The sequence below is a fragment of the Oncorhynchus tshawytscha genome, linkage group LG20 (genome assembly GCF_018296145.1).
Source record: "Oncorhynchus tshawytscha isolate Ot180627B linkage group LG20, Otsh_v2.0, whole genome shotgun sequence".
NCBI classification, from domain to species: Eukaryota; Metazoa; Chordata; class Actinopteri; order Salmoniformes; family Salmonidae; genus Oncorhynchus; species Oncorhynchus tshawytscha.
The window spans coordinates 43743614-43756113 of NC_056448.1; the positions used below are offsets into that span (position 1 = coordinate 43743614).

At 40.0% G+C, this 12500-nt stretch overlaps 1 protein-coding gene across 2 annotated transcripts in view; it reads left to right on the top strand.

The window, feature by feature from the left end:
- The window catches only part of LOC112247575 (fibrillin-2), a 247297-nt gene that overhangs the window by 205432 nt on the left and 29365 nt on the right, over positions 1-12500 (top strand). For both annotated transcript variants that reach the window (XM_042302707.1, XM_042302708.1), the window contains exons 52-56: positions 692-817; positions 1910-2029; positions 2570-2692; positions 8435-8566; positions 9086-9211. In XM_042302707.1, the coding sequence (XP_042158641.1) occupies positions 692-817; positions 1910-2029; positions 2570-2692; positions 8435-8566; positions 9086-9211 (627 nt within the window). The remainder of the gene's footprint in view (positions 1-691; positions 818-1909; positions 2030-2569; positions 2693-8434; positions 8567-9085; positions 9212-12500) is intronic.

Genomic DNA, 12500 nt, shown 5'->3' on the forward strand with positions numbered 1-12500 from the left:
AATGATATCACTGTAAAGGTTTGGAATGAATGATATCACTGTAAAGGTTTGGAATGATTGATATCACTGTAAAGGTTTGGAATGAATGATATCACTGTAAAGGTTTGGAATGAATGATACCACTGTAAAGGTTTGGAATGATTGATATCACTGTAAAGCTTTGGAATGAATGATATCACTGTAAAGGTTTGGAATGAATGATATCACTGTAAAGGTTTGGAATGAATGATACCACTGTAAAGGTTTGGAATGAATGATATCACTGTAAAGGTTTGGAATGAATGATATCACTGTAAAGGTTTGGAATGAATGATATCACTGTAAAGGTTTGGAATGATTGATATCACTGTAAAGGTTTGGAATGATTGATATCACTGTAAAGCTTTGGAATGAATGATATCACTGTAAAGGTTTGGAATGAATGATATCACTGTAAAGGTTTGGAATGAATGATATCACTGTAAAGGTTTGGAATGAATGATATCACTGTAAAGGTTTGGAATGAATGATATCACTGTAAAGGTTTGGAATGAATGATATCACTGTAAAGGTTTTGTTTTTGTGTTGAACCTTTGATGAGATGACATGAAACAGCATGAATGTGATTTGAAAAAAAACACTATTATTTCATCTACAACGACAATGAATAGATGTTGGGATGGATAATACTCTTAACATTGCACATCTCCAGACTTGAATGAGTGTGTGGAGAACCCAGGCATCTGTAACAACGGACACTGTATCAACACAGACGGCTCCTTCCGCTGCGAGTGTCCAATAGGCTACACTCTCAACTACACTGGAGTACACTGCATCGGTGAGACTCACCCCTACACAACCCACCTATTCTATATGAATTAACTACCTATAGAGTTAACAGGAAACCTGTTCCACAGTCAACTACACTGGGGTACACTGCATGGGTGAGACACACCCCTACACAACCCACCTATTCTATATGAATTAACTACCTATAGAGTTAACAGGAAACCTGTTCCACAGTCAACTACACTGGGGTACACTGCATGGGTGAGACACAACCCTATACAACACAGGTGGTGCTCATATAGGACAGGCTCTACCAGGTGGTGCTCATATAGGACAGGCTCTACCAGGTGGTGCTCATATAGGACAGGCTCTACCAGGTGGTACTCATATAGGACAGGCTCTACCAGGTGGTGCTCATATAGGACAGGCTCTACCAGGTGGTACTCATATAGGGCAGGCTCTACCAGGTGGTACTCATATAGGACAGGCTCTACCAGGTGGTGCTCATATAGGACAGGCTCTATCAGGTGGTGCTCATATAGGACAGGCTCTACCAGGTGGTGCTCATATAGGACAGGCTCTACCAGGTGGTGCTCATATAGGACAGGCTCTACCAGGTGGTGCTCATATAGGACAGGCTCTATCAGGTGGTGCTCATATAGGACAGGCTCTACCAGGTGGTGCTCATGTAGGACAGGCTCTACCAGGTGGTGCTCATAGGTGCTCATATAAGACAGGCTCTACCCGGTGGTGCTCATATAGGAGCTATACAGAGGAAACACTCTACTACACCAGAATGCACTGTATCCTCTAACGCCACTAAACCTTGACATACCTCCTCTGTACTGTGCCATCTCATAGCGTCTATACTGAAGAAAACGTATGGAGTTGACCAAACAATAAGGTTCATGCATCTAAATAACAGGTCTCCCAGACACATATTAAACCTTGTATTGGACTGGAAAACATGGTCAATGGAGAATCTCCGTAATATTAATCTATGTCTGGATAACCGCCCCATAAACTACAATAAACGTTGGTTTTCTGTGCAATACTGTGATCTGGAAATTCTACTGTAATCTTATACTTGACTAGTCCAGTGACAGTTTGGTTAATTGTCCAACCGTGTGGTCCTGACCAGATGTTGACGAGTGTTTGGTGGGGAGCCTATGTGGCAACGGGACGTGCTCTAACGTGATTGGAGGGTTCGAGTGTAACTGTGAGGAGGGCTTTGAGCCAGGCCCCATGATGACCTGTGAAGGTGGGTGGAAGTGGAAACCTACTGGACATGTTGTCAATGTGGTGGAGATTTATTTCTTTAGTATTGTGTTGCAGTCATTGTAATTTAAACACGTTTTCATCAAGTATGTGATTCAGTATTTTAATTGTTTTTTGTTTTTTTTGTGTGATTTTTTTGTGATTTTTTTTTTCTCCGAGTTTTAGTATATTGAAAATCAAATAAAATCATGATCTTAACATTGGCAAACGTGTTTAATTGCAAATGGAACATATTAATATTATATTAAGCTAATGTGAAATGTTCAGTAGGAAAGTTAAACCATATGGATATAAATATATGAATATATAAATATGTGCTGGATGTATTGAAGGCAGGATGCAAATTTAAATGCAGAAATGTTCAAATGAGACTGATTATTTGCCTGAAGGTTGTGCTGTGTTGTGTGTGTGTGTGTGTGTGTGTGTGTGTGTGTGTGCGTGTGTGCATGGGATATCGATTTTGACTGCTCGTGTTGTCCTCTGTCTGTCTCTCTGTCTGTCTACGTCCCGTTCTCTGGGTCAGACGTCAACGAGTGTGCAATCAGCCCCCTACTGTGTGCATTCCGCTGCATCAACACCTTCGGAGGATACGAGTGCATGTGTCCCGGTGGCTACACTCTGAGAGAGAACCAGAGGATGTGCCAGGGTGAGATGCACACGCTACACGCTACACGCTACATGCTCCACACTTACACACATTATTACTCTTTTACCCAATATTGACCCTGAAGGGATAGTTCAACCAAATGACGAGTCACGCTAACTCCCAAAACACATACACACACACACGGACGGACGCGATTACACACTCTTCACACTCTACACACTCTTCACACTCTACACACTCTACACACTCTACACACTCTACACACTCTACACACTCTACACACTCTTCACACTCTTCACACTCTTCACACTCTTCACACTCTACACACTCTACACACTCTACACACTCTACACACTCTACACACTCTACACACTCTACACACTTTTCACACTCTACACACTCTACACACTCTACACAGGTACACACTCTACACACTCTACACACTCTACACACTCTTCAGGACACACTCTACACACTTTTCACACTCTACACACTCTACACACTCTACACAGACACACTCTTCACACTCTACACACTCTACACACTCTACACACTTTTCACACTCTACACACTCTACACACTCTACACACTCTACACACTCTACACACTCTACACACTTTTCACACTCTACACACTCTACACACTTTTCACACTCTACACACTCTTCACACTCTACACACTCTCTACACACTCTACACACTTTTCACACTCTACACACTCTACACACTCTACACACTTTTCACACTCTACACACTCTACACACTCTACACACTCTACACACTCTACACACTTTTCACACTCTACACACTCTACACACTCTACACACTCTACACACTTTTCACACTCTACACACTCTACACACTCTACATCTCTACACACTTTTCACACTCTACACAACACACTACACACTCTGACACAAACACACTCTACACACTCTACACACTCTACACATCTACACACTCTACACACTCTTCACACTCTTCACACTCTACACACTCTACACACTATACACACTTTTCACACTCTACACACTCTACACACTCTACACACTCTACACACTCTACACACTCTACACACTCTACACACTTTTCACACTCTACACACTCTACACACTTTTCACACTCTACACACTCTTCACACTCTACACACTCTACACACTCTACACACTTTTCACACTCTACACACTCTACACACTCTTTTCTACACACTTTTCACACTCTACACACTCTACACACTCTACACACTCTACACACTTTTCACACTCTACACACTCTACACACTCTACACACTCTACACACTTTTCACACTCTACACATTACACACTCCACACCTACACACTTTTCCTACACACTCCAGATACACACTCTACACACTGTTCTACACACTCTACAGCTCTACACACTCTTCACACTCTTCACACTCTACACACTCTTCACACTCTACACACTCTACAGGGTCTACACACTCTACACACTACACACTCTACACAGGGCTCTTCACACTCTTCACACCCACACTCTTCACACTCTGACCTCTACACACTCTTCACACTCTACACACTCTACACACTCTACACACTCTACACACTCTACACACTTTTCACACTCTACACACTCTACACACTCTACACACTCTACACACTCTACACACTCTACACACTTTTCACACTCTACACACTCTACACACTTTTCACACTCTACACACTCTTCACACTTTACACACTCTACACACTCTACACACTTTTCACACTCTACACACTCTACACACTTACACACTTTTCACACTTTTCACACTCTACACACTCTACACACTCTACACACTCTTACACACTTTTCACATTACACACTCTACACACTTTCTGTTTTTTTCACACTCTACACACTCTTCTACACACTCTTTTTTTCTACACACTCTACACACTTACACACTTACACACTCTACACATCTACAACACATCACACATACACACTCTACACACTCTACACATCTTAACTCTTCACACTCTACACACTCTACACACTATACACACTTTTCACACTCTACACACTCTACACACTCTACACACTCTACACACTCTACACACTCTACACACTCTACACACTTTTCACACTCTACACATCTAAACTTTTCACACTCTAGGAAAGTTACACAACACATACACACTTTTCACACTATACACACTCTACACTGAACATCTAACACTTTTCACACTCTACACACTCTACACACTGTACACACTCTACACACTTTTCACATGCACACACTCTAAATGCACTCTACACACTTTTCACACTCAACATACACACTCTACACATTACACACTTTTCACACCTACACAGGTTGTACACACTCTACACACTCTGTCTACACACTCTGTCTACACACTCTACACACTCTACACACTCTTCACACTCTTCACACTCTACACACTCTTCACACTCTACACACTCTACACACTCTACACACTCTACACACTCTACACACTCTACACACTCTACACACTCTTCACACTCTTCACACTCTACACACTCTTCACACGTACACACTCTTCACACTCTACACACTCTCTCTACACACTCTACACAGACACATGTGCACACTCTACACACTCTTCACACTCTTCACACTCTACACACTCTTCACACTCTGCTCTACACACTCTACACACTCTACACACTCTACACACTCTACACACTCTACACACTCTACACACTCTACACACTCTTCACACTCTTCACACTCTACACACTCTTCACACTCTACACATACACACTCTTCACACTCACACATCTACACACTCTACACACTCTACACACTACACACCTACACACTCTACACACTCTTCACACTCTTCACACTCTACACACTCTTCACACTCTACACACTCTTCACACTCTACACACTCTACACACTCTACACACTCTACACACTCTACACACTCTACACACTCTTCACACTCTTCACACTCTACACACTCTACACACTCTACACACTCTACACACTCTACACACTCTACACACTCTACACACTCTACACACTCTTCACACTCTACACACTCTACACACTCTACACACTCTACACACTCTACACACTCTACACACTCTACACACTTTTCACACTCTACACACTCTACACACTCTACACACTCTACACACTTTTCACACTCTACACACTCTACACACTCTACACACTCTACACACTTTTCACACTCTACACACTCTACACACTCTACACACTCTACACACTCTACACACTCTACACACTCTACACACTCTACACACTCTTCACACTCTTCACACTCTACACACTCTTCACACTCTACACACTCTACACACTCTACACACTCTACACACTCTACACACTCTACACACTCTACACACTCTTCACACTCTTCACACTCTACACACTCTTCACACTCTACACACTCTTCACACTCTACACACTCTACACACTCTACACACTCTACACACTCTACACACTCTACACACTCTACACACTCTTCACACTCTTCACACTCTACACACTCTTCACACTCTACACACTCTACACACTCTACACACTCTACACACTCTACACACTCTACACACTCTACACACTCTACACACTCTTCACACTCTTCACACTCTACACACTCTTCACACTCTACACACTCTTCACACTCTTCACACTCTACACACTCTACACACTCTTCACACTCTACACACTCTACACACTCTTCACAAACGCTGCTGCTGCTCTGTTTATTCTCTATCCTGATTGCCTAGTTACTTTTCTACATGTACATATTACCTCCACTACTTCGTTCCCCTGCACATTGACTTGATACCGGTACTCCTTGCATATAGTTATATTTTTTAAATATTTATTTCCTTCTTTATTTTTGTATTATTCTTTTTAAATTTATTGTATTGTAGAAACACCAGTATACATATAAGAAGTATACCAACAGACAATGATAACATATGCTAGTGGATACAACAAATGACAGATTATACAAAGACCTTAGTCAACACTTTTTTTTTGGTTACTACATGATTCCATATGTGTTATTTCATAGTTTTGATGTCTTCAACTATTATTGTACAATGTAGAAAATAGTACAAATAAAGAAAAAACCCTTGAATTGAGTAGGTGTGTCCACACTTTTGACTGGTACTGTTTGTGTCATCAGCCCCAGGAGATGTATTCTTTTTTTAAGGTGTTCATTTAGAACAAATGCCCTCTTCAACTATAATAGGGTCATCACATTGTACCCTTTTAGCCTCCACAAATGATTTCACATCCCGCAGATAATACCAACAAACAAAAAAAATAGTTGAGGTCACCTCACAGTACTTAGAACTATATACAAAACAACAGCTTTGTTTCCCCATCATTTCTCCCTGTGGGCATATAATATTAAAACAACTCAGACTATGGTGGGTTTTTACACACATCCAAACCTTTCACAGTAGCTGGACAAAGATCCAACATAAATACCAGCGGGAGAATGTCCACTCACCGTTTTACTGCTTTCATATAGGCTTTTTATTGAACATAATCGGAACCATCTTACAGTTAAAATCGTGTTTTCTCGTCTCCAGAAGTTGCATTGCAAACACGCAACGTGAATCATTCTAATAAGTTCGGTTGTAATAAACTTAAATGAAAAACAAACTTTTTTTTTTTTTTTTTAACCAACAAGTAAAATGTAATGAGATGATAAAATCTCCAGGATAAATAAGACACATGTCGAACCAACCTTTGGTTATAGAATGCTTTAGGGAGAGCTTGAGTTTTTTACCATATGAAATGGAAAAAAAAATTTTTTTTACAGGTAACTTCTAAATACAAGGGTCACCAGTATTCACCGAGGTACTCATCTCTCGTTTCATGATGGGCACGTAGCCTACTGTACGTCATGGAAGGTTTTTTTCTTTGCATGTCCAAAATGGGATCTGCGCATGGCTAAAATAATGTGGGCCTGTCTACAATGCTTAGATTAAAAGGGAATGTTAGCTCTACTGGTTTACTTTAATATTTTAATAAAGCTTTAGTGATTAAGATTGATTTTCCAAGCGGTCTCAGGAGCCAAACCCTTTATCGAAAGTCTTGACTAAATCGCGATTGCATTGGGCAGACAAAGAACAGCCTTCATTGAGAGGAAGGGATGCTATGCTTGATTTTTAATCCAAAAAAATTTACATTTAAATTTTTAATCTTTTTTTTTTTAAACATTTGTTTTTTATTATATCTAAATAGGAAGTATTCAGGCACCAAAAGCACTTTAGGCTACTCTTATTCCATGTTCATATGTGCAGTGTGTGTCATGGCTGGATAGACTGCGTTTCCACTGTCTAAATAGGTGCCATAACCCATCTGCGTTACTGCTAAAACCAGCTTTTGGTTGATCGTAAATATCGCCATCAGCACTGCTGGAAATTAGCACTGGATCATGTTTTTAAGGACACACCTCAAAAATGTCCACCTCGCCCATGTGAACTCAAGCCAGCTGATATAAGACAGGTAAATTGCTGCGTTATGGCTTCAAAAATGCCAGTGTGGCAGGTTTTACATGACAAAATTACAAACAAACGTGCGTTTGACACTAGCTTCGTCTTAACGCCAGCCGAAAATAGAGCCCATTGGGTGTGAATCGTTTCTGAAGGCACTGTATAACACGAGGTACATTTGTAATTTCGGATGAACATTAAGTCTACAGACAAGGCTGAGAAAAATCGTTCATACTCACTAAAGAACATCTTTCTTTAATACAAAAGTACCCTGCTATCATTTCCTCAGATCTGGATGAGTGTTCCGAAGGGCTCCACGACTGTGAGTCCAGAGGCATGACCTGCAAGAACCTCATCGGCACCTTCATGTGTGTGTGCCCGCCGGGGATGGTGCGGCGCCTGGACAACGAAGTGTGCGAGGGTAAGGAAAGGGTCTACAGTGATAGGACTGTTCAACAGTGACGTGTTCCCATTGGTCGTTGATAGAACTGTTCAAGACGGATCCCACTGGGGCACAGATGTCAGTTCAATGTTTCGTTTTTGATGTAGTACATTTGGTTGAATTTTCAACTAGCGTGAATTCAACGTAAAATCAATGTCATTGGATTTGGGTTAAAAGTTGGGTGAAAAATGTAGAAAATTTAATCAGTTTTCCACGTTGATTCAACGCCATCGCATAGATGGGTTGAAATAATGTGGGAAGAATGTTAATTCAACCAGTTTTTTGACTAGTTGGATGTGAGATTGCATATTTTTTGGAGGGGAAATGCAAAGTTTGATTTTAAACATATATCGCCCCTCCTACTGAATCTTTAACTTTCTATTTGTCTTTCTCTCTCTAACCCCTTTCATCTTTTACTCTCTCTCTCTCTCCATCACATTCTCACCTCCCTTGTATCCCTCCCTCTGTCTCTCTCTCTTGCTCTGTTTCTCCATTCAGATGAGAATGAGTGTCGTAGCAAGCCGGGGATCTGTGAGAATGGTCGTTGTATCAACACGATAGGCAGCTACATATGCGAGTGTGGAGGCGGATATGAGTCTGACTCTACACGGACACAGTGTCTCGGTAAGAATCATACACACTCCTCCGGAACACACTTCTACTGTGTGTGTGTGTGTGTGTGTGTGTATGCGTGTGTGTGTGTGTATGCGTGTGTGTGTGTGTGTGTGTGTGTGTGTATCTGTGTGTGTGTGTGTGTATGCGTGTGAGTGTGTGTGTGTGTGTGTGTGTGTCTGACAGTATATGTCTGACAGTATATGTTCTGTACAGTATATGTCTAAAATGAGCTATAAGTCGTTTATTTAGTTAGTGATACAACAGCTTGCCAAAATAAAAATGCCACTTGAGAAACAACTAGAGCAGATTGTAGTCTTCTTATTTTTGTTAGTGCCTGTGCTACATCTGGACGGTTACATTTCCTCTCCTTTATAAATGTCTGTGTTTAAAAAAAAAAAAATGTAAATGGAGAAAAAAAAAAATATTTATAAATGTCTTTCTTTTCATGTGTAATGTGTTGAATGACTTGTTTAAATGTCTGTCTGTTCTGTATAGAGCTTTATAAATGTCTGTCTGTTCTATATAGAGCTTTATAAATGTCTGTCTGTTCTGTATAGAGCTTTATAAATGTCTGTCTGTTCTGCATAGAGCTTTATAAATGTCTGTCTGTTCTATATAGAGCTTTATAAATGTCTGTCTGTTCTGTATAGAGCTTTATAAATGTCTGTCTGTTCTGTATAGAGCTTTATAAATGTCTGTCTGTTCTGTATAGAGTTTTATAAATGTCTGTCTGTTCTATATAGAGCTTTATAAATGTCTGTCTGTTCTGTATAGAGCTTTATAAATGTCTGTCTGTTCTGTATAGAGCTTTATAAATGTCTGTCTGTTCTGTATAGAGCTTTATAAATGTCTGTCTGTTCTGTATAGAGCTTTATAAATGTCTGTCTGTTCTATATAGAGCTTTATAAATGTCTGTCTGTTCTGTATAGAGCTTTATAAATGTCTGTCTGTTCTATATAGAGCTTTATAAATGTCTGTGTTCTATATAGAGCTTTATAAATGTCTGTCTGTTCTGTATAGAGCTTTATAAATGTCTGTCTGTTCTATATAGAGCTTTATAAATGTCTGTCTGTTCTGTATAGAGCTTTATAAATGTCTGTCTGTTCTGTATAGAGCTTTATAAATGTCTGTCTGTTCTGTATAGAGCTTTATAAATGTCTGTCTGTTCTGTATAGAGCTTTATAAATGTCTGTCTGTTCTGTATAGAGCTTTATAAATGTCTGTCTGTTCTATATAGAGCTTTATAAATGTCTGTCTGTTCTGTATAGAGCTTTATAAATGTCTGTCTGTTCTGTATAGAGCTTTATAAATGTCTGTCTGTTCTGTATAGAGCTTTATAAATGTCTGTCTGTTCTGTATAGACCTTTATAAATGTCTGTCTGTTCTGTATAGAGCTTTATAAATGTCTGTCTGTTCTGTATAGAGCTTTATAAATGTCTGTCTGTTCTATATAGAGCTTTATAAATGTCTGTGTTCTGTATAGCGCTTTATAAATGTCTGTCTGTTCTGTATAGAGCTTTATAAATGTCTGTCTGTTCTATATAGAGCTTTATAAATGTCTGTCTGTTCTGTATAGAGCTTTATAAATGTCTGTCTGTTCTATATAGAGCTTTATAAATGTCTGTCTGTTCTATATAGAGCTTTATAAATGTCTGTCTGTTCTATATAGAGCTTTATAAATGTCTGTCTGTTCTATATAGAGCTTTATAAATATCTGTCTGTTCTATATAGAGCTTTATAAATGTCTGTCTGTTCTATATAGAGCTTTATAAATGTCTGTCTGTTCTGTATAGAGCTTTATAAATGTCTGTCTGTTCTATATAGAGCTTTATAAATGTCTGTGTTCTATATAGAGCTTTATAAATGTCTGTCTGTTCTGTATAGAGCTTTATAAATGTCTGTCTGTTCTGTATAGAGCTTTATAAATGTCTGTCTGTTCTATATAGAACTTTATAAATGTCTGTGTTCTATATAGAGCTTTATAAATGTCTGTCTGTTCTGTATAGAGCCTGTGTTCTAACGTCAACGTTCCCAGTTGCTCTCAACCATAGTCTTCCCGCACCGGGACAGGCTTCAATCCCCCACAACGTCCTTTCTGTCTCTCCCACTTATCTGCCTCCCCCCTCTGTTTCATAACACCTGCATTGCTTGCTGTTGGATTGCTGTTGGCTTGCTGCTGGCTTGCTGTTGGCTTGCTGTTGGATTGCTGTTGGCTTGCTGTTGGCTTGCTGCTGGCTTGCTGTTGGCTTGCTGTTGGCTTGCTGTTTGCTTGCTGTTGGCTTGCTGTTTGCTTGCTGTTGGCTTGCTGTTTGCATGCTGTTGGCTTGCTGTTTTCTTGCTGTTTGCTTGCTGTTGGCTTGCTGTTGGCTTGCTGTTTGCTTGCTGTTGGCTTGCTGTTTGCTTGCTGTTGGCTTGCTGTTGGCTTGCTGTTTTCTTGCTGTTGGCTTGCTGTTGGCTTGCTGTTGGCTTGCTGCTTGCTTGCTGTTGGCTTGCTGCTTGCTTGCTGGGTTTCTGTACAGCCCTTTGTGACATCAGCTGATTTAAGAAGGGCTTTATAAATACATTTGATAAGTGCCTCAATAAAGTTTCAAAATACCCCAATATATATATATATATATATATATATATATATATATATATATATATATATATACACTGTATATATAGAGAGAGAGGAAATTAGCATTTCACTACACTCGCATTAACATCTGCTAACCATGTGTCTGTGACCAGTATCATTTGATTTGATTTAGAGTATTTTCACTGAGTGTACAAAATACTAAGGACACCTTTATAATATTGAGTCCCCCCCTGCTCTCACAACAGCCTCAATTTGTCGGGGCATGGACTCTACAAGGTGTTGAAAGCATTCCACAGGGATGCTGGCCCATGTTGACGCCAATGCTTCCCACACTTTTGCCAAGATGGCTGGATGTCCTTTGGGTGGTGGACCATTCTTTATACACACAGGAAACTGTTGAGCGTGAAAAGCCCAGCAGCGTTGCAGTTTTTGACACACACAAGCCGGTGTGCCTGGCACCTACTACCATGCCCTGTTCAAAGGCACTTACAGATTTTGTCTTGCCCATTCACCCTCTGAATGGCACACATACACAATCCATGTTTCAATTGTCTCAAGCCTTAAAAATCCTTCTTTAACCTGTCTCCTCCCCTTCATCTGGACTCATTCAATGGATTTAACAAGTGCCATCAATAAGGGATCATAGCTTTCACCTGATCAGCCTATGTCATAGAAAGAGATGTTCTTAATGTTTTGTACACTCAGTGTATAGATGCA